General features: G+C 41.2%; 1 protein-coding gene across 3 annotated transcripts in view; it reads left to right on the forward strand.

The window, feature by feature from the left end:
• Vav3 (vav guanine nucleotide exchange factor 3) overlaps positions 1 to 26,317 on the forward strand; it is a 321,021-nt gene that overhangs the window by 125,459 nt on the left and 169,245 nt on the right. For all 3 annotated transcript variants that reach the window (XM_076933154.1, XM_034500278.2, XM_034500279.2), the window contains exons 3-6: positions 17,321 to 17,379; positions 19,514 to 19,579; positions 24,384 to 24,492; positions 25,841 to 25,933. In XM_076933154.1, coding sequence (XP_076789269.1) covers positions 17,321 to 17,379; positions 19,514 to 19,579; positions 24,384 to 24,492; positions 25,841 to 25,933 — 327 coding nt within the window. The remainder of the gene's footprint in view (positions 1 to 17,320; positions 17,380 to 19,513; positions 19,580 to 24,383; positions 24,493 to 25,840; positions 25,934 to 26,317) is intronic.

A 26,317-nucleotide genomic window follows, 5' to 3' on the forward strand; every position in this document is an offset into this window, starting at 1 on the left:
TCTGCCTTAGCTTTGGTTAATGATATTATTTGAACATTTTTTTTCAAAATGTAATTTCATTAGGAAATGGGAATTTTGTTTAGTTTTGTGGTTTTGAAGTACAACCATGGATTATTCTTGCTCCACAGAAATTCCCCTGAGAGTGAAAAGGTTTGTGGTATGTTCACCACCCTTTGTCCTCTTCTCCTGAGTGTGTGCCTTTCCATATTTTCTTGTGGTTATTAATAGTTTTCATATTGATTTTTCGACTGTTGTTTAGATGCTAAAAGCATTTTTGTTTTGCCGGCAATGTATTTGCGTTTGATTATGTTTCTGTGTAGCAATTCTGTTCTTTCCTGAATCCTGGTCTACTGAAATGGCCTATTATAACTTCTTGCCATCTATAATGTTTGTAATCTTATAAAAGGTTGAGAAATATTTAATCTAGAGTTTCTTGGTATAACCCTAGGCTATATTCACCATTTCCCCTTGCCAATCTGATTTTATTTATCCTATTTTGCTAAGCATCACTCTCTATTATCTTTTATTTCATATTAATGCCTATCTAGATATTCTACTTTGCCATTATCTGTGAGCCTTTCTTAAAAAATGCCATCCTGTTTTGAGCACAATGTCAACCTGCTTCACTTATGCAGATGGCTAGTCGTGCCCATACCACCCCATGCAGCCCTAGTGTCAGGCTGACCCCTGAGTGGAAGGAGCAGGATATCTTGGGGATATCACTGTGCACAGTGTTCTGTTCAAGAGGTCTGTTCACATTCTAGTAAGTTTTAGGCTAAAACGACAAAGCATTACTAACTTTGGGTCTTCTGTCTTCTGTCTGTGGCCTTCAGTATCTCAAAAAGTTAAAGCGTTAACTCAGGACACGTGTGAGGAAGAGCACTTCCAAAAGCTGACCTGTCTGTCATTCCATGTTGACAATGACATTTCCCATCTGTTTACTGGTTTCTGATGGCTCTCTCACTTCGTATGTTTCCCATTTAAGTTCATTTTCCTTTGTTGTCTTGGTGGCTGCCCAGGCGGCTTGCCTTCTGCTGTCTCTGCTTTCTTCTGACTGGACCTCTGTCTGCTGATGTCTTTGACCCATCTCCTGATGTCTCCTTCCTGCATTCTGTGGGTTGACCTCAGGACATCCTGGATGAATAGAAAAAATGTGTTCAGGAGCCAGGTTGGGATATGAACACCTACTCAGAGATTGTCTTTGGATAGAAAAATAAGATTGCTTAACTAATGCACCGAAGACACTCACCCCTAGAATAGTAAATGAAAACCCTAAATCAGAAGAAAAAAATTAGTTTTATCATATAAATACAATGATTAAAACTACATTAATATAAGCCAATGAAAATGTATCAATTTTCATGCAATTTTAATAGTAATGACAATGCTGTTGGTTCCCACCAACCTGGAGTCTATCAGAATTTCTTTGGTTATAGATGAACACAATTACATGAATTTCTAAGACTGATCTCAGTTTCCAGGGCAGGACCATAAGTTCAGAGTTCTGGTTCTGACAGGAAAGCATGTAAGGGTTCCATTCCTGTCTCTATGTTTCTCTCTGTTCTAACCTCTGGTGTTCTGAGGTTGTGAAGAATAGATCCACTAAGGGAGGGGTGTGGATGCCACCCATAAGTCAGGGATGCCTGTACCTGTCTGATGAACTTAGCCAGCTCCAGAGGCCAGTGCTCAGTCAAGAGCATGACAGACTACTTGCTTTGGAGTTCACATCTATGTGGTTTTTGTCCTATTGTCAATGTCTCAGCAAAATTCTTATCAACCTTTTCTTTTGTGGTCAAATATTAGCAGTGGAGAAGGTATTTCTGAAAACATGAAAAATTTCAGAGTTTCCATAAAAACACAAAACATTGTGAGATTTGAACTCTGTTGTGTTTCCCATAGCAGGTTCTTTTAAATAAATGACAGGGTAGCTTGACTGCCTTGAAAGGGTTTCTCATGAAGATTCTTTAAGGAATCCATCATTAATATGGTCCCAAATAGTCTTCTTTGCTTCGGTGTACAGAAACACAGGGATATTTCTGTAATATTTTCCCCATCTCACTCTCACTTTCAGACCCAGGTCATTTGGGAAAGATGGCTGGAGAGCAAATTTAGCATCACAGTGTTGCTCTCATCATGTTCTCTGCAGGTATAACACACAACAGGAGTGACTCAGAGGAAGGGAGGTTTGATCTTTTGCTGGGGATTCACCACAGGGAAGGCATGGCGGAGGTATTGGCAGTGGGAATGGGTGAAGCAGCGTCTTCACATCTTGGTAGCTGGTAAGAAGCAGAGCAAAGCTAGCACAAGAAGCTGAGGAAGTGCTCACCCTCAAAGTTCAACCACTTATTATCCCACTCTTTCTAGTTAGGTTTCACATCCTTTCAAAACATTGTCACCAGCTAGGGATCACGTGTTCAAGCAGTGTGAGCCGAGGAAGATATTCTGCACAGTGCAAAGATAGTATTAAAAGGGATTTGTCAAAAAAAAAAAAAAAAATCTATTGGAACTGTGGTGATAAAGCCAGGTAGTGTTATTGCCTAGTGACTTTTATGCTGTTGTTCGGGAATGTTTAAATAGATTCTCCTTATTGCAGTGCACTTTGAATAGACTCTCGGTTGCTCCCCCAGATTTATGAGCTCCCTTTGATTTTTCCTTTCTTAAGACACTTTAAGCTGGACCTTGCACACTGTAAATTCTCACAAAGCATTTTCAGTTTTATTTAGCTATAAACTAGAGCATATTAAGGATCCAAGTATAGAGATGATGCCCAGTAGTGATTACACGATCCAGAGATTAAAATGTTGCCTGTGACAGTTGACCCATCATTTTCCTCTGGAAATATGACCCTCTCCATTGACCATGCTAAATGCTTTATTCCTTCTGTGTTGCTCCTTTGCTGGGAAAGCGGGCTGTGTGGATTTCCCCAGAGCTCCTAATTTGTAACTAATTATAGTGATGACCCGCCTCCCCCCCAATGCTGCTGAACTTAGCCGGACAGAGGGGGGCCACAAGAGATGAAGTTGAGAAGGCAGCTGCAAGGTTTTGGCTCATTTCTTTGGTGCCAAGGATAATGTAAGAACCACTTAAGAAAGAGAAGATTCACAGACCATCTCTGTATGTTTCTCAAGGATTGTGAGAGCAAAATAATCTTTTTGGTTTTAGGGAGGGCTTCACTCAGCCACATGAGTAACTTAAGAAAATGTTATTTATAGGGAAGTTAAAATAGACACACACATCACACACACACACATATACATTCGTACATGCACACTCATATACACACATACACATATACACTTACACACATACATACACACACTCCTACATGCACACACCTACACACATACATACACATAGTGTCACACAGTCTTTCTGTATCTCTCTGTCTCTCCATGTCTTTCTGTCTCTTTCTCTGTCTCTGTCATACACACACAGAAAAAAAAAAAAAAACAACCCACCCACACAAAAGTTACCACTGCCACTAAAATTACCCTTGAAGTCTAATGGTCTTTATCTGGACCTCTTAAAAATGTAGATATTTATTGGTCTAGAAGCTAAACTTATAAGAATTTATTCTCAGGAAATTGTTAGGTAATCTGCATAAATATTTAGGCATGAGAACATTATTATTTTCATTGTTTACAGTTATGACAGACTGAGAGAAAACCTCATGTGTTCAGGACCAGGGCTACAGGGGCTTCTATGATGGGAGCAGATATAGACAGTCCCAAGCAGGGCCTGCGTCTCAGAGTTCTGAATTGAGAGTGACTTGTCAGGGCAGCTGATTTAAATGGGAGTGTCTCTCACTGTGAAGTTGGAGAAAGGGCACTAAACACATGACATATGGTTTAAAACAACAGGCCACTTTCCAGCTCACTAGTTTTATTACTTATAAATTGCCTTTTCTTGGCAGTTTTGTTGCTAGACTGCCATTTAAAAAATGTTATTCTAAAAAACTGTGCATTGAGTTTTAAAAGCAATTTAGAGCAGGATGTGTGTCCCTGCTTTGGATTGTGTTATTTAAGGAGCATGTTTTCAACAATGCACTTTCATCTGGGGCCCAGCACATCATCACCATTCATCTTGGCAATGCCTGTGTTCAACAGTTGTCCTTGGACGCAGGCCGTTCAAAGGAGTAATGTCACTTAGCAATGTTCCATATTTCTGTTACAGTTAGAAAGTGTTAGTATTGAAAGTTTTAAGAAGTTGTGTGTCAACTAAGCCTTCTAGGATATTGTGAAATACCTCTATTTCAAGACACTATTAAATATGCATATTGGAAACATTTTCTTAAGAAAACATCTGGGGTCTGAATTAGTCATTGTTTGTCAGGAGTGTGACAATAGCCAAATTTGTTATGATAATGTTGACCATTGCATCTCTGTGAATTATTAACTCCCAATTCGTGCTTTTTATTAGTAACTTTCCAAGGAGTGTGAGTTTAGAGGGAACAATGGCATTTGCTGACTTGCTGTTCCTTTTCATAACTGAGTATGATGTTCCGTTCACTAGAAAAGAAGGGAAAAAAAACAAGCAGGCATCCTCCCTTGTTCTCAAAGAACCATCTCAAAAGAAATGGCTGAGTTGGACATGGTGGTGCACACCTTAAATTCCAGCACTTGGGAGGCAGAGACAGGCTGATCTCTGTGAGTTCAAGGCCAGCCTGGTCTGCAGAGTGAGTTCTAGGACAGCCAGGGTCTCACAAAGCCTCTCAGTACATGGCTTCTGATCAATTGTCATTTAAATGACAACAAAAAGAAAGCTTGAAAACTATTTACTTGCTCGAAGAATACAAAAGCATTTTTGCATTTCTCACTAAAATATTTTGATGAATACAAATTTAATATGCACTTATTAGCAATTACCAACAATATAGTAATATAAATAATATAAATGTCAAGCTGGGCGTGGTGGGATCTCATAAGTAAAGCAACAACCAAACAAGACATCAAGGAATAGAAACAAAACTGAGACTGCATAGCACTGTGCCTTACTAGATAGCTGCTGTTGCTAGTGTGTCACTGTGTGCAGCGTTTGAATGTCCTGGCAGCCCTGGGCTGGGAATCACAGGAAAGCCAGAGAGATGCTCTCAGCCTTGTCAGCTCTGAGCATGCTTTTCCTTTTGTGTGTGTGCTTCCTCCTGTGCACATGGCAGGAAGGCCAAAGTCCTTCTTGAACACTTTTCAGAAGGCAGGAGCCAGGGTAAACGCTGGAGAGACAATTCACAGCTAAGAGTGCTTGCTGCTCTTTCTGAAGGTCTGAGTTTCCGTCCCAGAACCCACACTGAGTCCTTCACAACTGTCTGTAACTGCAGCTGGAGGGGTTGTGATGCTCTCTGCTCACCTCAGTGCACACATGGCATATACACAGATAGATATGCACATAAAACAAAGATAAGAACTAAATCTTAAAGCGTAAACTGACTAACGACTTCTCCCTCCAGAGAGGTGTTTGGTTGTGTTCTCTCCAGAGTTTTCATTAGGCTTTGAAACAATGACAGTGTCCTAAGAACCGCTGTGACTTAGGGATTCACCAAGCTCTAATGAACACAGGGAATCTACTCTACCTGGCCTTTTTGTTGAAGGAGACTTTCCAGTGAGTTATGCTGAAATAAAAGTTCCAGAGGACTATTAGTGTAGCAACAGAGGAGACAGATATTTTAATATCTGAGATGTTAAAAAAAATCATAGAACTTAAAAAAAATATGTGTTCGTCTTCATGATATCATTGTTATTGCCTGAGAATTAAGGCAAAAATTAGAGAATAACCAAAGAGTAGAAATAATACATTTAACTATTTTTAAAACATTTTTCATTTTTTAAAAGATAGAGTCTTATTATAAATATGTAGTTAGAGGGTGCCCTTGAGCTCGTGATGACACCTCTCCCCCAGCTTCCTAGTAGCATGTTTAGGGTATGTGTCACTGTGCCTTTTTATTAAAAGCTTTATAAATGCCTGTCACATAAGGTGCTCTATTGCAGATATTTAATCCTTCTGTTGGTCCCAAGCAGTTATACATTTTTAAAAGGCAATTGGAGCCCAGAAAGTTAGTGGCCATGGTGTATTGAGACAATCCTGTATTCAAACATTGTGGTAGAAAAACTAGAACATTTCCATCATAACATAATAATCTGTAACCACATATACCAGTGTAGAGATTATGGACACATGTAGATAGCCAAGCACATCAGCTTCAGTTCATGTCTTGCTTCAAAAAGAACAGATTCCTTAAGACTCAGAACTGGTGAGAGTGTGCCCCGTTGGCCCACTCGTGAGGCCCAGAGCTGTGGCCACTTCGTGAGATAGAGTTGAAGCTAGAAACCTGTAACTTTTCATAGGACTCATTTCCCCGGAGGTTCATTTACTAGAGCTTGTTCTTCAGTGTGGTGATGCTGAGGTGGTAGAACCTTTAGGAGGCGGGGCTAATGTGAGGAAGTTAGGTCATTGGGGATGCTCCTTTGAAAGGCTTAGTGTGGTCTGATAGAGTGAGTTATCTAATGAGTCAGTTGTTAGTAGGTGAGGCTAGCCCATGCTAACCTCTATTCACTGCTGGTTTATTGGCCATCCACTGCCATGTGTTACAGCCAAGGGAGCTCTCACCAGAGGCCAAGGAATCAAGGTTGCTTGTTCTTGGACTTCAGCTTCTGAGGCTGTTTGTAAATACCCTTCCTCCTTTGCCTTCTTTCTGTTCTCTCCCCTTTATTCCTTGCCTCCCAGAATGTTCTTGAACTCACAGGCTCCTTCTGCCTTAGCCTCCCAGGAGCTGGGCTAGAGGTGCCCACATTTGTAGCAAAATTCTATACCTTTTGAAATATCCAGCTTCAAGGTATTTTATTAGGGTGACAAAACTGATTATTTAAGTTCCATCATCTGAAACCACCAATTGTTGAAGGAGTGGGTCTGAGACCCAGAGAACCCCAGCCACCACCTCGTAACACAGCGAGGCTGCAGCCAGGATCCAGAGCTCTGTAGATGGTGTGAGATTTTGAGGCAGTCATATTGGCAAAGCTATTTTTTAAAAGCCACTTTGATACAATACTGTATGCCGAGGACTTTGTGTGAGTGTGTGTGAGTGTGTGTGTGTGTGTGTGGGGGGGAATGTCCTGGAAAAGACTGCCATTAGATCTTTCTGTTGGCCTTGCTTTGATTAAATTAACCAATTACGCAATTACTGAGTTTTTTTTCTATATCCAACAATGAGAATTATAATTTTATGGGATTAGTTAGAAGTCCTGTAAGGATCAAGTGGGGCAGAGATTTGATTGGGTTGGTGTATCTTTTAGATTTTCCTTTCCTAACCAACATAATTTATTTTCTTATTAGAACTCTCCCCAGTCTCTACTTTTCAGTCTCCAACTCAGAAAGTCCCTCTTGCCAGATCACCATAACATCAGGATCTAAGCCATGGGCATTACCTGGGGACTGTGCATATCTGTTCGAATGATCTTTTCCATGGTACTGAGAGACTCTTTCTGCAGATGTTTATAATCGGGTATAATATTTGAGTATGACTTCAGGGTGTTTCTGCCTTTTAATTTAACAGTTTATCATCATCCGTGGGAGGAATTCTAAAAGATCATCCTTATAAAGAATGTTCTCGAATGCCTCATGTTTTTACAGGGTATTTGTTTTTTGGAGGAATGTAAGACATGGGATAATCAAAAGAAAAAGGGCAACCAGTGAGATGGCACAGTGGGTAAAGGCAGCTGCTACCACAAATGATGGCCTGAGTTCAGTCCTATGAAACCATGTGGTGGAAAAAGAACCCACAAGGTGTTCTATGCCCTACAAATGCATACTTTGTCATGAGTATGCCCACACAGATACATAGAAAATAAATAAATGTTAAAAAAAATAAAACAGGCAATCATACAAATAAAAGGAAGTAATAACAGACCACAGTACAGACTATGGAGTTGAAGCTAGTATACAGTAGGTTCAGTACTGAGCAGCTCCACCCTGCTTCTCTGTCCAAAGCATTTGTTTAATTATGATATTTAAAAGCAGATATAAAAGTGGATAATTTGAGTACCATCAAGGTAAGCATTTCAAGGGTGTGGCTAAACTGACAGTTTAGACATACGTTATCTTAGTGGTTTCACCTGTATACATGTGTTTGCCCACGCAGAAGTTCTGTTCCATTCCTAGACTGTCTGTGAGCAGACGGAACTGAGCTTCATCTGACTGAGGGAAGGAATGTTGGGTGTGTCCAGTGTCATAGTCTGTCTTTAAAGATGGCTGCAAAGTTTCTCAGAGGCAGCTTTGGAAGAAATGAATATTGCTTCTCATTTTCTTGCCATCTAAGTAGGTTCTTTCCATTAAAACAGCTCATCCAAGGTGAATCAGACTATGAAATGAAAAATTATGTCAGAGAAAAAGAAGGTGGCCAACTCTACCCGTTTAGTGCAGGCCAGGTGGGTGGTGTACCCCCTCCCCTCAGTACCACAGCCTAAGCAAGGAGCTACTTTTCTACATCCTCTGAGAGGATTATTTTCTCTGATCCAGTTCTTGGTAAATACTCAGACCCTAAGGGAATTTCAGATGATCCTGGATTAATCACTTATCCTCAGAGTGGCTGGTGACTAGAAAGTGTTTCCCACTCATTGAAACATATCTGAGGTTCAGAAAAAAAAAAGCCTTCTGGGGTCACAAGAAAATATCTTCCTGAGAATTTAAAGGTCACAGGGTGACAGAGTTTTAAAGCCGCAGATATTGTCGTGCTATTTCAAAAATATCTCTGTGTACAGCTCAGGGACAGTTACTTAAAAGGGGAAAATCTAAGATGTGGGAAGAGAAGAGACCTCAAAGAACAGTTAAATGGGAGTGAAAGCTAGCCCTCAGCTTTTTAGCATAAGTCATAATCCAAGAGAATCTTAAAAAGCCACTTAAATTAATATGTGAAGTTGAAAGTAAGAGTTTTGATGTGTTTAGGTCTGGCCCCAAGCCATGGCTGACACTAATAAAAGTGAAAACAGAAAAAAGATGGCGGATCAAATTGGTTTCCATGAAAATCCTGTTTTTATTAGTGTCCAGCTAGATGTTTGCTGGGTTGGCTGAGTGTTCCAGTGACATTTACGGATGGGGGGAAGTAGGCAGTAAGTGTGACCTGTATGGAGGGGTAGTTTTCTCCTCCTCTCAGGACTAGCCACCACATTCCCAGATCTCTATCTCTCTCTTCTGGCTCTACTGCAGAGTAAATCTGGAGTGGTCAGTTCACTGTATTGGGTCTTTGGGGGGTTCCCTGCCTCCTTCCTTTGTTCTCTCCCTCCTTCCCTCCCTCCCTTCTTTCCTTTCTTCCTTCCTCCCTCCTTCTGTCTCTGTCTCTCTGTCTCTGTCTCTGTCTCTGTCTCTGTCTCTCTCTCTCTCTCTCTCTCTCTCTCTCTCTCTCTCTCTGTGTGTGTGTGTGTGTGTGTGTGTGTGTGTGTTTTAGGTGGTGGGTATATGAACTCTGGTCCTCATGCTTGCTCATGAAGCACGTCACCCCCTGAGCCATGTTTGCAGCCTCACACCAAGTTTGGGCTGTCACATTCATTTGATGTCTTCAGCCCAGTCTTTTTGTCTCTGAGGATATGGTTTTCTTTGCCATCACAATCTGAGTACCATAAAGGCTTCATCTAGACGCCTCTTTCAGAATGGGAACTGCTAGCCACATGTGACCACTGTGCTCAAGATGTAGCCGGGATGAAGTGAGATGAACTGTAACTACTGCGTACCGCATGTGAGATTTTGAAAATTGATTATGGAAAGACAACCATGTAGAATGGCTTGAATTTCATAGCAATAGCCTGTTGGAATACTATTTCACATATATCAAATAAATGTTTGCATAACATTAATTTTTAATGTTTTTCTATGAAGCTTTTAAAAAATTTTAAGTTATGTGCGAGCCTTATGTATTTGTGCTGACGTCACTTTGGTGTGGAGGCTACATAATAATGAATTAGTTTACCTGCATTCTAACTGTTCAAGAACACATAAAATTGAGCACTTTCAAGCAGGTCATAGAATGACCAGTGTTAGCGAGCTAGCTGGTGTGGGTGTCGTTTTATTCCTGTCCTGATAGTCATCCCTTCTGCTAGGTGCCTTGCAGATGTTTGGTTCCTTATTCTCCCTTAGGTGCCTGAGGCTGAGACAAGGTGAGAAGGTGAGGTATCTCCAGTTGTGAATCAAGGTCACATTCTTCTCCACTGTGGGACCCCATCACTCTGGCATTGCCTCTCCTTTTTGGCAGTCTCCATGCTTTCCTTTCAGGTGGCCATAGTCATTGCCTTCCTGGTCAGTTGTATGACTTGGTCTCACTTGTATGATGCATGGGGCAGCTATGAACATGTATTAAAATTCCCCAAGTCCTTTTAGCTATCCAGAACAACCCCCCCGCCCCAATTCTGTAAGATCACATTAACACTGTGACCAGACAGGAACCAGGCCATGCCCATGGGAAGTGAACTTACTGGTTAGCAGTGGTAATGACATTGCCCACCACAGCCGCCACAGCCTTCACAGCTCTCCTGCAGCCCTGTGGGGCTGGAGCCCGGAGCCCGGAGCCCGGAGCCCGGAGCCCGGAGCCTGGAGCTGGGAGAAAATCTTGTTTCTTGCCTGATGCTCCACTTAATCTTGTTGCTGGACTTGTTTAAAGCTGCTCCATACTCTTTGCAACTTGTCTTTACTCCTAGCTTAAAGACAGGGTGTATGTCTTTCAAATCACATTTGCAGAATGGTTTCTTTTACAGTTGAGAATTGACAGTTGAGTTTCTCATTCAGATGATACTCCCAGGCCTTTGGACCAGGGTGATAGAACACTGTATAAAACATGTTTCTCACAGTCTTTTAGTTGGCGTGAGAACATTGGTGCTATTGTTCTCTATGTGCTTCCCTCCACCTATCTTTAAGTAGGAAGCATTTAGTTTTGAATACCCTTGTGTAAATTATAAGATTGAGAATATTATATTCCTTCCTGGTCTAAAGCAACAGTTTTCAATCTGTGAGTCACAACCCCTTTGGGGGTCAAACAACCCTTTGACGGGGATTGTTTAAGATCATCAGCAAACATGGGTATTTACATTATGATTCATAACAGTAGCAAAATTACAGTCATGAAGTAGCAATGAAATAATTTTATAGTTGGGGGTGGGGGGAGTCACCACAACATGGAGAACCGTATTAAAGGGACAGGGCATTAAGGAGGTTGAGAACCACTGTTCTAAGGGCAGGATTCTGGGACCTGCTTGGAGTACAGTAGACAGTGTGGCTGGGTCTGGCCTAGTATGGCAAATGTCAGAGAAGTAGGAGAGCGGGCTGAAGGGGCAGAGAGTGTAGGGACCCTAGAGTGTGCATCTCAGCAGTTGCAGCTCTTTGTAAGGGAGATACAGGTAAACATTCAGTTGGGGATAGGGTCATCACAATGACTGTTGGAAATATTGTTCAACCTCTATGGTAGCCAGATAGAAGGTGAATTTAATGAGAGATGAACTAGAAGTCAGAGACAAATTGGCAGTTATTCTAGTGAAGAAATATCTGTCTGTCTATCTATCTATCTATCTATCTATCTATCTATCTATCTATCTATCTCAAGGCATAGATATGAGAAAGACTTCTAGAAAATCTTTTGATTGTTCAGCTATGGAGGGGAGAAGAGTGGGATTTGGGCGGGTCACTGAGAGAGGAAGTCAGTTCTAAGGGAAAGATGCTCTTCCTTGGGGGTCTTTGGAGGTAGAGGGCCAAGGCTGACAAGGCAGAGGATAGAACCATAGCTGCACAGAAGTGTCTCCTGAGACAAGGATACTCCCAGATTGTTTCATCTTACCTTCACAACAGACTTGGGTTACACATATGAAAGGGAACCAAGTGACTGTTCTGTATTAACCCACTAAGTGGGAGGTGGATACTGAATTTGAACTAAGGAAGTCTTACTCCCAGTCTGCTTACATAACAAGCCTAGGGCACATTCTTCATACAGGAGGTAGTTACTCTTGAAAAGTTCAATTATGGTGATTCAAAAAAGAAAAAAAAAAACCCTTTTATTTGTGACCATCATTGAAGTCAGCACATGCTGTAAATTTTGACCATTAAGGCTATACAAATACACCATTCTCAAGAACAATGGAAACTCATTTCCGAAAGTTTATCTAGATCAGAAAGGATGCTTGTCTATCTCCTCTGGCTATATTTCTTTGCTTGGTCCATGGAGACGGTGCTAGGAGCATTCTTTCTGACAGCATCCTGCAGGCAAAACTGACAAAGCAACAGCCAGCGTTCAAGGAAATCTCTGAAACATGCGGCTGGAAGTGACGCTGAGCTGCAGCGTATCCTAATGGGGTAATTCACTGTGTGAAATTGGAATTGCAGAGAAAATTAATGTAATGAGTTCTTTTGATTTCCTAGGAGACTGGAGGTGAAATATATTGCTAATCTGCAGCTCACCATCTGGCTGGGTTTTGAACTGGGCCTCATTGTCAAGAATCTGGAGTTAAGAGTAACATTCTAGTTCCCTTGGCTGCCTTTAGATTGCAGCTGGCCTCTGCTTCAATGCCAGTGCTTTTGTCTGAATCTCCCAGAGCAACACCCCAAAGCCCCTGTTCCCAGTTACCTCTTTTAGACCCTATGTTTGTCTCTATTCCATAGGGCATTTGCCCTGAGCCTGTGGGGGCCTTGATGCCACACCTGGGTCTCAAGCTGCAGCTGCTCACTTGGGCTATGGGGCTTCGAGGATGTGGTGCTGTACAACCCTTCTAAACTATCAAGCTGGGTTTGCACTCACGGCCCAAACCTGTAATCCCTGACTGCCTCTGCACAGCTCACCCCTCTGTAAAAAATCACCGCTCCAGGAATTCTTATTCAACGCAGCTATTGGTTCAGAGATAGAATACTTTAGAAAAACCAGGAAGGTACATTCATAAATAGTATTTTTGGGGTTGATATGCATGTTGGGCCCCATAGTCTCTTTCAGCTATTCATATTCTCTGTGACTGTGTCTTCCTTAACCCAAGAGCATCCAAGGAGCTTTGGCAGTGCTCCTGCAGAAATGGCTTTTTTGTTGCTTCAGTTGCAAGTTACAACGGTGACACTGATGTGCCAGATAAGTAAAGAGTACCATCTTGTCAGAGGTCTCTTGAAGAGAAGAGTTTAAAAATGGGAGGCTTGTCTCTGTTCAGTATTGAATTTTGGTTCAGTAATAGCTATCAAACTGGCAAATTGGTCAAATAGCTCTGACCAATGAAAAGTCATTGCCAAACAGAAGAAGGGAAAGGACCTCACCTGCTGTTTTGCTTTATGGTTGAGAATCTGGGCATCTCTTTCCCATCCCTACTGTAAACTTGCTGTGAGGCCCTTCTTCACTTCTTCATTGTTTCTTCACTTGCGCTAGGCTAGCCCTTTACACATTCTGACCCGTGTGGTCCAGCATCTTCAGTGATGTTTGCAGGACAAGCATTCCTCTTTCACTCATGGGTGGTGGGGTTGGGGGTGAGGATGAGCAGATAGTTTATGTCCGGTGACTCTTATGGAAAATCAAACTTTGGAAGCAGTTTGGATTGCCTGCCCTGGCTGTGTTTTCCATTGCTGGAGAGGAGAGTAATTATCAGTGGAATGCCTGGCTGCGTTGTTCTTGCTTGTCCCTCAAGAGTGTGTAAGTTCGTGTAAGCAGTTTAAAGAACGCTCCTCTCTGTCTCTCATGAGCAGGCACCCGTTTTGCCATCCTTCCTGCAGCAGAACCTGCGTGTAACCGAGTGTGCATCTGGAGAGGGTGATGAGAGCTGGCTTTGTAGCAGAGCATGGTAGCCGCTCACTCATGGGGGAAATGGCAGAATCATTAGATTCCTTACATATGCTGGAGTGTCACACGGCATTAAGATGAATAAAGTGCATTTATGCATGATGGCATGGCTGGGATTGATTGCTAGTGACAAAGCAGGACTCTGCATGTTTTAGAAAAATCTTAGAAAGATTTTTAAAGCAGCTTTATATTTTTGAGGTAGGATCATATTCTGTAATCTACACTCCTTTACAACTCATTAACTTGAAAAAAACTCGAGTTTATTTATTTATTTATTTATTTTTGGTTTTTCGAGACAGGGTTTCTCTGTGTAGCCCTGGCTGTCCTGGAACTCACTCTGTAGACCAGGCTGGCCTGGAACTCAGAAATCCGCCTGCCTCTGCCTCCCAAGTGCTGGGATTAAAGGCGTGTGCCTGAAAACTCAAGTTCTTTTCAGAAAAGATTAAAAGCCGATTTTGACATTTAAGACAGAGCTATAGCCACTGTCTAAGAGAGGACGCGTGAGATTCAGGTTGGGACGGGTGTGGAACAGAGAGAAGGCGCTGTGGAGGCTCAGGCTGCCTTGTGGAGCTCTGATGACGCCTGAGCAAATCTACTTGGGACATTGACCTAGGCTTTCCAGGCGAGCATCTGAATGGACACTCCTGTGTTACTGAGGCTCCTCTTCCCCCCTCAGCCTTCATGGTGCTCAGCCAAGGCTCCCAAGGACATCTTATAGGTCACCTCTCGTGGTCTCACTGTGGCTGTCTTCGAGCACTCTTGGACCACTGAGAAAATCCCTGCATGACTCTTGGCTCCTGGCTGCTCCTCGTGACTTCCTGTCCCCTCTGTTCACTCGTTCACTAATGCAGTTAACCCTGGTCTCTGCTCTCCCGAAATGTTCGCAATGATCCTACTGCTTCTGGGATGTAATCTCCAGTTTAATGTGGTAATGAGGGGCCTTGCTCACTTCTCCCCCTTCCCCACATATTAGATCTAATTAATGTTAACCCAAATCTAACCTTGACTTCTTTACAAACGCGTTTCCTTACGCGTGGAGACAGAGGATGTGGGTATGAGAGGTCCGCCCAGACATGGAGTCACTGTAGCTCACTGTGGTTGCGTCCTTACCATCACACCCCCCTTTCTGGTAATCATGTCCACAATTTATTATTTTGAAGTAATCATTTAAAAATCAACATATTTTATGAGACAAAAGCTTTTTAGTGTCTTTTGGTATGTTTTTGTTTTGTTTTATTTTTATTTATTTTATTTTATTTTATTTTATTTTATTTTATTTTATAACTATTCTTGTCTATACGCTTCAGAAGGGCAAGCCAAGCCAGGGAATCCATACAGGGGATTTAAGAATCTGGCACTGATTTGTTTACTTGTCTGTTCTCAATCTGTAAACACTGTCTTTATAGGATAGATGTTGTTCTTAAAAACACCACATTGACTAAACAGCCTTTATTTGTTTTGGGTAAACTTAACATTAGAATGCTGTATATGAAAGAGGATAGACATAAAAGTGAGGGGTCTCACAGCACATTGTAAGTTCACCATGTACTCTTTCCATCCTTCTGTCCCATGAATTTATCTGTGTTATCTTCTAGTATTGAATATAATAAGTAATTATCATTAAATCATAGGCGTTAGCCAAATTTTCAAAGTGTGCTTAAGGTGTTCAGCAGAACTAAGGTAATAGACTATCGTCTGGCTCCCTCTAGTGGTGGCTGTTTGCATGACAAATCAAGCTGTATGTTTTATGTTTGGGTTTTAGTTCCAGCTTCCCTTCTGTGGTGATGGGGGAGGCACACAGGTGGGGAAAAGATTGTAGTTATTCTGAGTGTTGACAGATAAAAGACAGGAAGTGAAGTGTTTTGTAAATCTACAATTATTATACAAGTATCTCCAAAGAACAAAATAAAGTGCCATTAAGATGTACATTAAAGTAGCAGGAATAAGATTTTATTGCTGTGTTTAGGGATGCATATTAAAGTAGCAGGAATAAGATTTCATTGCTGTGTTTAGGGTTAGGACTAGGGTTAGGGCTAGCAAGTCTATATACATGTCGTATAGAACATGCTGTTTTGAGCTGCATAGGCACTGTGGGGTGTCTAAACAGAACCGACTGACGTGTGTCCTCTCTACTTTCAAGTTTTTTTAGTACTAACATGCCACACCCATTCTTTCCACAGTTTTCAAGAATCATTGACAACAGGACATTGCTATTTTTAGTTAATATGTTACAATTTCATGTGTAGTTAATTTTGTTTTGTGTAATAAAACCTCCACAACCATTTGATGAACATTCCCCTTTTCCTCCAGTAACTTCACTCAGCAGTTAATTAGCTCTTCTTATTTTTGTTGTACAGAGGGGAGGTCACCAGAGTGAACAAGGCTCCCAATAGGCTCACTCCTGGGCCAGGAGTTTTGAGATGCCATCCATGTGTCTGGTACCCTGTAGAGGCTCCTTTGAGGGATGGAGACCCTTGCTCATCTTTCTGTCCTGGAGCTCAGGCTACCTCAATCCAGACAGATGCATCTTACCCCACCACCATTCTTACTCAAAAAGAATCACATAGCAGACCCTTCTTTGTTGAGCTTGATTTTGAGAGTTTGAGCCACGTTTATCATAAAGAATGCAGTTAATGAGAAAGTGCATTCTGGATCTAGATAGTTTCCTCATTGAGTCTGTTAAATGACTGAAAGAAGAATAAGATTACTAAATACAGATGCTAAAACTGTTAGCAAGGCACACTTGGGCTTACATGCTGAAGGTCTTCATAAGGAGTTTTAAAAATACATAATCAAAAGTAATTAGAGTGGAAAAATTCCTGAATGCACCATTCCTTTGAACCATTTTACCTGCCCTGTGCTATTTAATCCTTACAATAGTCTAATGATCATTATTCTTTGAAGACCTATCTAGAGGAAGAAGCCAAAACTAGTGAGTTTTGGCGGTTGCTTAAAATTAACTGGCTAATGAATGTGAAACCCAGATTTGATCTTGTGTGACCAGGCTCTAGAGCTGGCACGCTCAACCATTTTGCTGCTCAGTGATGCTTGCTGAGCTGGGAAATATGTAATATCTGTGTGGTCCAAAATTTAACACAGACTGTGATGACTGTGTGCTTAGAACCAGGCCAGTTCACGCATGGAAATAAAACGTATGATTTTAAAACAAACTTCAACTTAAATAGTTTTACATACATAGTGGATACTACATTGAGGAATACAGATTTATTTGATTTTTAAGATATTCCAGTGTAAGGTACTAGATGTTTGGGGTTAATGCATTTAGCTCTCTCCTTTACTGGAAGGGGACTGTCCCTCACATGTATTGGTAATCTGCTTTAAGTCATAAAATTAAAAGAACCGGAACACAGGTGTATTATCTGAGCTTTTAAGCTTTCCAGTCATGACTCTTCCCATTCTATTCTTTCTGAATCTATAAATTTATATTTTTTTCATCATTGTTAATATTGAATGGGAAAATTGTTGCTTTTGAGGAAAGTGTTAAACTTTATTAAGTACATGCTCAATAAACATCTTTTTTTTCTTCAGGTTATAGAAACATTATCTCGGTTATCCCGAACACCAATAGCCTTGGCCACAGGAATCAGGTAAGTCTGTGTCTCTGTGCTTCCTGTCTCCCATGTAGTTCAATGCAATGTTATTTCCTGAATGGTCATTGTTTGCAAAGCTCTTTGTGCGTTAAGTGTCACACACACATTCGAGATTTATTGAGCAATTAAGAACTTATTATTCATAGGCTTGAGTAAGACATGACGGTCGAGCATTGTTCTCAGTTTGCTGGTGGCTGTCACTGGTTATGGCTCTCTTTAAAAAATTCCTCGGCATTTCTATATGTATAATTCATTAAGACAAATGCAAATGTTTAAGTACATAAATATTTAAAAAAATAATGTATTTGGTTCCTGTAGAAGGGACAATAACAATAACTCACAACTTTTATGAGTTTAAGGGATGATCAGGCAAGCATTAAATGACAGATACAGAAGGATGTGTGTGGAAGGTTGGGGTAAGAAATGAAAAACTCAGAAGCAGATTGTTTATCTCTGTCACCTCCATGCAGAGGAATAAGGTACTGTTGGTAAGCATGGAAGTAGATGTGTTTGTTTTTCAAGATTTTTCTGTTTTAGATTCTGTCCTCTTACTTAAGTTGGAACAGTCAGTAAAGAATATAAGAAACAGGAAGTGAACAAGATAGAACCGGGCTATCTGGAGAGAGAAGTGTTTATAGCTGATTTCTTCAAGGCGTTCTAGTCTCCATCAATGAAGGGCTTTGTCAGCCTCTATCTCTGCCTTTTTGGCTTCATGTTTTTGTGTCCAGGTCATATCATATTCTGAGGGTGGGAATCCAAGTTTGTCTCAAAGGAGTGTTCACACTGGCTCGGCAGCTCAGTTCCTGGATGCAACCACAGTGGTCTCAGGGAGGACATCCTGAAGACCCTTTCTCAGAAATGGGCCATGTTTTATCAGTTTTCTGTAGCAATAGCTTGTCAGCTGGCTGATTCCTCAGTTCCTTCTGATTTGCTCTTCAATACGTAGTAGCTGTCCATGTCCATAGAGATGTTGTGCCATTATACGTAAGGAGTAGGTTTTGAAACAAGCATGGCCTGCTTTGTAAGACCTTTTGATTCTGAAAGTATGCCCATCAGAAGTCTGTTTTCCTTTTAAAATTTGTCACATTCACAGTACCGTACCATGATTCTTGGTAGTGAACTTGCATAGATACAAAAACCCAATGAAATGTGCCTGTGTTACAAAAGAACAATCCTGAAAGCTTGGTTATGCATATTCATTTATTTGAAAAAATCTAGGTCCCTGTGCTATCTTAAGTATTAAATTAATTCATAATATATTCAAAGTTAAAATGATTTTAAGTAATAAAAATATAACAAAAGTATGACTTTCAATGAAACTCTTTAGTGTTTGTTTGATGGATCCTTTTTATAAACATGAAAGAAGCAATGCTTAATATCAAAGAGTGGGGCATTTGTTATTGTAATCTAATTACTATGGTAATTTTTAGGTGTATTTTTAAAGCATTATTTTCATAATAATCATAAGGAAACATGTTATGAGCCAAACAAAGATGCCCAATAATTAGGGGTGGAGAAAAATCAGAGTGGGATTATTTTTAACACAGGACAAAAACAACTCTCCAGTCTCTTTGGAGTCTACTATGTTCATTTCTCCAAAACTTGGATTAAAAACAAAAACAAAAACAACTTAAATACTCTGATGCTGATTAGGGAAATCTGCCAGGGTCAAAGCCATATGTATGATGTCTTTGTCTATTAATAATCTTCATCCTTACTAGTGATCAGAGCCATGAAAGACAATTTACTGTCAGTCTTTGTCAGCTCTTACAGCTGGAGGCGGAGCATGGCCAAGGCTGGTCCCTCCCCTGAGCTGGGCTTTGTGGTGGGTGCCATGGGGTGACCCTGCAGGTATGTGGCAGGTGGAAGATCAGATGATCACATTAGCATGTCCCCAGCTGCACACGTGTCTGCAGGGACTCACTGTCAGGCTGGAGCTGATTTAGGGTAGCAGGTGTTACAATCTCCCCAGGGGAACCCCAGGCACAGCTGCCGGGCAAGCACTTCTGGGGAAACCCTTGAAATCATTAACTATGATGACTTGTTTGAATGGCAGGAAAATTTGCTATTTAATTAGAGGTAAATGCTCATTCTGAATGCTCACTCTCCCATGTTTTCCCTCCCTTCCTAGGCCGTTCCCCACTGAAGAAAGTGTGAGCAATGAAGACATCTACAAAGGCCTTCCAGACTTGATAGAGTATGTGGGACATTTTCAATGCAATTTAGCCGCTGTACATACTTGTACTCAGCATAGATGTGAACTCTAACAAGCTCTCTGCAGGGTGAAAGTGAGGCATGATAAGAATTATCTGTCCTTAAAGTGATGATGCAAAGTTCCATAAGAAATATACCTCAGCTGGCTTTAGTTCTTGTTCTGTGTTCCACGGAAGAGAAACTTACTGCAGAGAAGTAAACCTTGAAGTTTCTCAAAGACATAATACAGACGTAGATAAAACTGGAATCACACAATTAGGAAATAATAAAAAAGAAATAAAGTTTACTACTGGAGTTGTAGGACAGAGAGTGGGTGTATTTTAAGCACCAGGAAGGATGGATGCAGCTGGTGTTATTCCTGGAAATGTCGGCAGATGGCGCTTATCCCGAGCCGAGGATCCTCTGGGCTTTATTATTTAATAGTCAGGAAAGGCAGAAGGTCTTGCAGCTGATTATCTTCTGCTGATTGAGTGGCTTGTGCAGATTACGGATAGATATAAAGCATGATCCTCTCTCCTCAAAGACCTTATGATATAGATCAGGTGTGTTTGCACAGAATTATAAGAGATGGATTACGGTCCAAGGGCAATTCCTGGAATCTGTGAGAATCTGCTGTCCCACACTGACTGCTTTATCTGCTCATATTACTGGCCCCTCCCCAGTCTTTCTTAGGCATCTCTTCACAGAGAGACCTTTCCTGGGGAAAATAGCCACCACACCCTTACCTTATACTATGTTTTTAGAGTCTTTATTTCTGGCTAGGACAAGGTTGGCTCTCTCCACTTACTGCCTGTCTCTCCATTCCCAGGCAGTGACACAAGAACTTTGTGCATGTCTGCATTCTTAGAACTTTAAAATGCGATGAGCTGGAGAGATGGCTCAGTAGTTCATGCAGCTGGGCAAGCCAAAGGATCTGAGTTTGGATTCCCAGAACCCCTGTGAGGTAGTGGTTAGGCATAGCAGCTTGCCTGTAATTGTAACCTTAGAAAGGAGAGACAGAAGGTTCCTCTAGAGCAAGCTGGTTAATGAGACTAGCCAGATGGCTGAGCTCTGGATTTGATTGAGAGGCCCTGCCTCAATGAATAAAGTGGAGGAGCAATCAAAGGAGATTCCAGACATCAACGTCAGGCCTGTACATACGCTTGCACATACTCAGCTGTACACATATGCCACATACCTACACCCGCACACATGCAAACATACATATGCATATGCAACTATATCCCGGACACCTATACATAAAAAAGGAGAAGAATGAAAGGTGACTAATCTATGTCTGGTGTCTGCATATAAATAAGCCAAAAGACTATTAGACATCTACTATTTGCCGGACATTATGTGTTAGGGTTGAGCTGTCTAATCATTCACCAGTGAGAGTGTGCTGTGTGCTCATCTGTGTGCGAACATGTTCTGTGCATCATCTCATGTAACTACTATGTCAAGTTCCCACTATTAGAATCTATATGGAAAAAGAAACCAAATTTGTACACAAAACTAACTCCTTAGAGATGATATCATACAGAGTAGTCTTTGAACCTAGATGTTTCAGACCCTGGAGTGACAGGCTCTTACTCGCTGTCCTGAGACCAGATTGCTCTGGGAGCCACCAGCCATAATAATGGGCAGCCGGCAGCTTTGTCTATTTTATGTGGCATTTGGAGTAGCTTTGAAGTCATATATTTTAAATGTCCATTGAGGATAGTTTCTTCCTGCTTCTAAACTTCCAAGAACTCACTGCCATCAAGTAAGATGGATGCTGATTATTTGATTAATTTAGAAATGGTCTTTTATAAAATAACTAGAAGGCTACCGGTTTTGTAATCAGATTCCCAGGAACAACATAATCCGTATAGAGCTGTGATAATGTCCCTTTCAAATCCCCATGTGGTCGCTGAACCCATTGATGCTCACTAATACCCATTACTTTTTTATATAGCCTTTGCCCACATTGTTTTGCTTAGAGATACTGTTAGGTGAGATTTAGTTTGAGGGAATGTTAGGTGTCAGGTAGGAGGAGGCCTTCAGTTCAAAGTGTCGGGGGGATGGATGTCACAGTCCGCTTGGCTTCTAGCCAGAGCCCAGACCCAGCCGCTTCCTAAGTTTGATTGTTTTAGTTAGCTCCCTCCTGATCTCAGCTGACTTTTTCCTGCCCTTTGATGGGTTGCACGAAATGCCCAGACACAGGACCACCAGGACTGCATACAGAGACTCCGTTCTCAACCCTCTCCCAAGACAGAATGAAACGAAGTGCTCAGACCAACCTGACTGTCCCACCGTGTCCTATCCAGAGTCCACCAAATGCCCTGCTATGGGAATCACAGAGCAGCCAACATGGCTTGACTCTTCGATGTTCAAGTCAATGTTGAAAAGCATCTTTAATTCTTTCTCCTCTCTCACTAATTCCAGAGGGTCTCTGTACCTGATGTTAGGATCCTGACTTTTCCCGGCTCCCTCCTCAACAGCAGTTACTGCTCCCAGCCTCACAGTGGTTGGTCTCTTAGGCTCTGGTTCCTCCTGGCTGCAGTCTTCCCACCTTCTCTCCTCTATAAAGCCCCTGTTGGCTCTTAGTTACCCCAGCTAAGGTTGATTCATCACGCAGTGCTCTTTACAGGTTTGTTTCAGCTCCGCCCTCCAGTGGTCCAGCATAATGCCCCAAGGGGTTGTTAAGCACTGCACCCCCAGGTTCTTGGGGTGCCAACCTTCCTGTTAGTGCCCTTTCAGAAACACTGTCTCTTTTCTCATTTGTGGTGGGTGTGTGTGTGCTGTGCTGGTTGGCCCTGGAGTTCCATTAAGATAGGAATATAGTCTTTTTGCAGCAGAAATTTGCTGACCAAGCCTACATATTCCTAGTTCAGCTCAGCCATGACACCTCTTTGAAGCCTTCCTTCACTTTCTTTAGTTATTTTCACTCTTCCCTGCTCCTTTCGCTCATTCATTGACCTTGTTACAAAGAGTTACGTGTTTATGGGCTGTTCTCCATACAAGCCAAATTATGTGTATTTGTGTGTTGTGCAGGATGTGTATGCATAATGTATCTGTGCAGTCATGTGTGCGTGTGGTGCATGGGTCCTGTGTGTGTGTGTGTCTGTGTGTGTGTGTGTGTGTGTGTGTGTGTGTGTGTTTGGAGGGCAGACAGCAACCTTGCCTCTTAACATTATTTGAGGCTACACACAACAGTGCAGCTAGCTGACTCACAGACATCCAGAGATTCTCTTGTCTCTGGGTTCAATCTTACTGTAGAACTGCAGGATTACAGATGTGTTAACATGTTATGCAGGCTCTGGAGATTCAAACTCAGATCATCACTTTAGATGACTTTACATGTTGGTCCAGATCTTCAATGGGAGAGTTTTTGATCCATATGTCTTGAATCTTATAAAGCGTGGAATTCAGTCAGTTCTTCATAAATACCTGCTGGATGGATGAGCAGATGGGTAGGTGGGTGGACAAGTATTTCTGAAGTGAATTTTTCTCAGAGCACAGTTCTCTCAAGCTTCAGTTCTCTCCTTTAGCTTCAGAACCTTCCTTTTCTCTGGGTTTTGACAGTTCACTTCTGTCAGATGCCTCCAAATAATCTTTCACGACAAACACAAACAGCCTGTGATTGTACCAGCTTTGAAAAATGTTCCAAGTTGTAGAATGACACAGTCACAGTGGTCTTACTTTTGTTCGTATCAATTTATAACATTCACCTGGCACAGGCTGAGGAGGTGCCCAGGGCTGGCCATCCATTTATTCAGCCCATAAAGGGCTGAATTTCTTTCTCAGTGAGCCGTACTGTTTCATTGCAACATCTCTGGGTTGGTTAAGGCCATTCTTTGGGTTGTGTTAGTAGGAGAGAAGACTGAGGGAAGTGTGGCAGACATAAAATGGACAGAATGCCAAGATTGACCATGATGATGGTTCACAGGAGGGGTTTGGGGACACTGCCCTGGTCAGCCATGGGTCCAAGAGCTCATGGGGGACTGGAAAGAACAAATATTTTCAGGAAACCACTATGCAGTATTTAATGACTTTAAAATATATTTTAAATATTTATATATCTGTCCCCTCCTTTAAAAATAAAATACAGTTAACACGGATAAAGGCAGTTTGGCTATAGAAAGATGTATATGTATCTTCTAAATGGGCTTCTAGAAGCATTATCTGAAAAGAACTGAATTGGTTATAATAATGTTATAGCAGCTGATGCTGTTATCAAACATTCTACTATGTCAACTATTCCGTAACTGTGCTCTCCCCACACTATGCACATAATGAAACCGAATCCATACAATAATACTGCAATCGGGAGGCAGAGCAATGAAGCTGTCAACATATCAGTGTAAAACAAACTTGTTTTAAAGACTGAGGCTCTGCTATAGACTATGTTCTGCCTTTGACAAGTCTGGTAACTTTCTGGTCTTCCAGATTTGTCATTTTTTTTATAGATCAAATACTAAACCATATCCATATGACAGATGGTACTCAGAAAATCAGAGCTGTGACTACCTGCAAGATGATCATTAATACAGCTCAATGAAAGTAAATAGCCAGTTAGGTTTTCATTAGCGTTTTCCCCGTTGCTGGATTCTGCTATTTGTCATTGGGATAATGTGAAGGGACAGAGTTGTAATGGGAACCTCTGGACAGTCTCTATGAATTCCAGTTTCCTTCTTCTCTGCATTTTCTGCTGAAGTCAGTGGGAAGATTTCAGTCTGCTGTGAACTGAAGCCTGTAGGCCACGTCTCAGTGTAGCATCCGCTGTGTGCTAGAGTACGACCTTTATACTGCTTTCCTTGTTTCAGTGAAACCCGTGTGGAGGATGAAGAAGACCTCTATGACTGTGTGTACGGGGAGGATGAAGGCGGAGAAGTCTATGAAGACTTGATGAAGGCAGAGGAAGCCCAGCAACCTGTAGGGCATTTACTCGTTTTGTTTATGAAGTAGCTCTAAGTAGTATATTAGGAAGGCAATTAGTTAGAAGACTAATTAACATAATTACTAACTTCGTTGGAATACTTAATAAAAAAATCCTTGTTGCTTGTAACATATCATTTATTTGTAGACTCAAGCATGCATTCGTGTTTGTCTGTTTGTTTGTTTGTTTGTTTTCTAATTTTGCAGGACTTTGTGGTCTAATCCTTTCCTTCATTAGTGAGGGAACTGAATCTCGGAGGCCAGTGCTGAGTAATGGCAGAGTGGCAATAGGATACAAGCCAGGAAATCATGAGATTGTAATTGCAATTATAATTGTCAGCATGCATCTTTTCTAAAACATACCTGTTTTCCAATTTAAATGTAATATGTCAGTGGCAGTTCCTTTTTACTCGTTAGCTCAGGAATGATAATCACTGTGGGCTCAACTTGGTGTATGGGAGGTACCCTGGCAACAGCATCAGAGGTGCGTTCAGGTGCATCTCTCATGCAGCGCTATAGTAACCACCTGCTTTGGTGGAGCAGATCTTCAGGGTCTCCTCCCACCCGAGGACGCTTCCCCACTTCACAGCTCTAGGTGGTTGCTATGGGCTATGATTAAGAGCAATAATAATGGAGATTCCTTGTGAAGATGTAGAACACTCTGTTACTGGCTTCAGTCAGTTTGCCACTCCTTAGGCTTAGTGCTGTAATTCTCTTTCACAGAAGTGAAGACCAAGTCACAGAGAAACTTAGTAGCTTATTTATAAAGCTAATAACAAAAACATTATCAGAACTGAATTCTGTTTTGTCTGTGATTCTCTGACCTTAACATTATGCTGTATTTTAACACTCAATGAAAGAATCAAATATTGTGTAAAAACAATATTTGATGGATTTGTGTGTGTGTGTGTGTGTGTGTGTGTGTGTGTGTGTGTGTGTGTGTGTGTGTGTTATTGATGATTGATGTGTTAGGCCTGTACCCTACCAGTAAGCTGTTGCTATTTTATAGTCATTTCTACAGTTCATGTGAAATCTGCTGTCTATGAATGCTTAGACTATTTGTTACCACATTCATTAACATTTGAATAAAAGAAGTGCATTGATTTAAGCAGAATATCTATTTCAAAAGCTTATTTAAATCATTTAAAACCTTTTCATTTACAGTGTTGTAAAAAAAAAAAAAAAAAAAAAGCTCCAACAAAATATGTCACAAATGCAGCTAAGCATGCCTTTTAGTTGTTTTGTTAGGATGGAAAGTGTAAGGGAATCAGATTTTGATATTTTCCTGGGTAAATTGTTTTGTGAACTCACCTAAATAGTTTTTATTTTACTTTTCTGTCTGCAGAAATCACAAGAAAATGATATACGGAGTTGTTGCCTAGCAGAAATTAGGCAGACAGAAGAAAAATACACAGAAACTTTGGAGTCAATAGAAAAAGTAAGTCATCACGTCTCAAAGCTCAGGGTTGCCTTGCATAATCTATGTGCTAGACCAACTCCTTTTACAGTGTGTGTCTGCTAATGTATATTCTAAGATTTGCACAGAATGACAGGCTCAAAATACCACATGGACTCACTTACAGGTACAGTCTAAAAACAATGAAGTCATACAAGTAGCAGGTAGAATTTGGGATTAATATGACCTTGGGTGGTAGGGATAGTAGTTAAAGCATATATGCTTATATTAGAAAGGAAGAGTATTTAATCATTTATACCCAGAATAGGCAAATGTATAGACAGACGACACACAGAAAAGCAATTGCCTGAGATTTAGGGAAGAGAGGTGTGTTTGCGGAGGGTAGATTGGCTGGCAAGAGAAAGA

This window comes from Arvicanthis niloticus, chromosome 4 (genome assembly GCF_011762505.2).
Source record: "Arvicanthis niloticus isolate mArvNil1 chromosome 4, mArvNil1.pat.X, whole genome shotgun sequence".
Taxonomy (NCBI): domain Eukaryota; kingdom Metazoa; phylum Chordata; class Mammalia; order Rodentia; family Muridae; genus Arvicanthis; species Arvicanthis niloticus.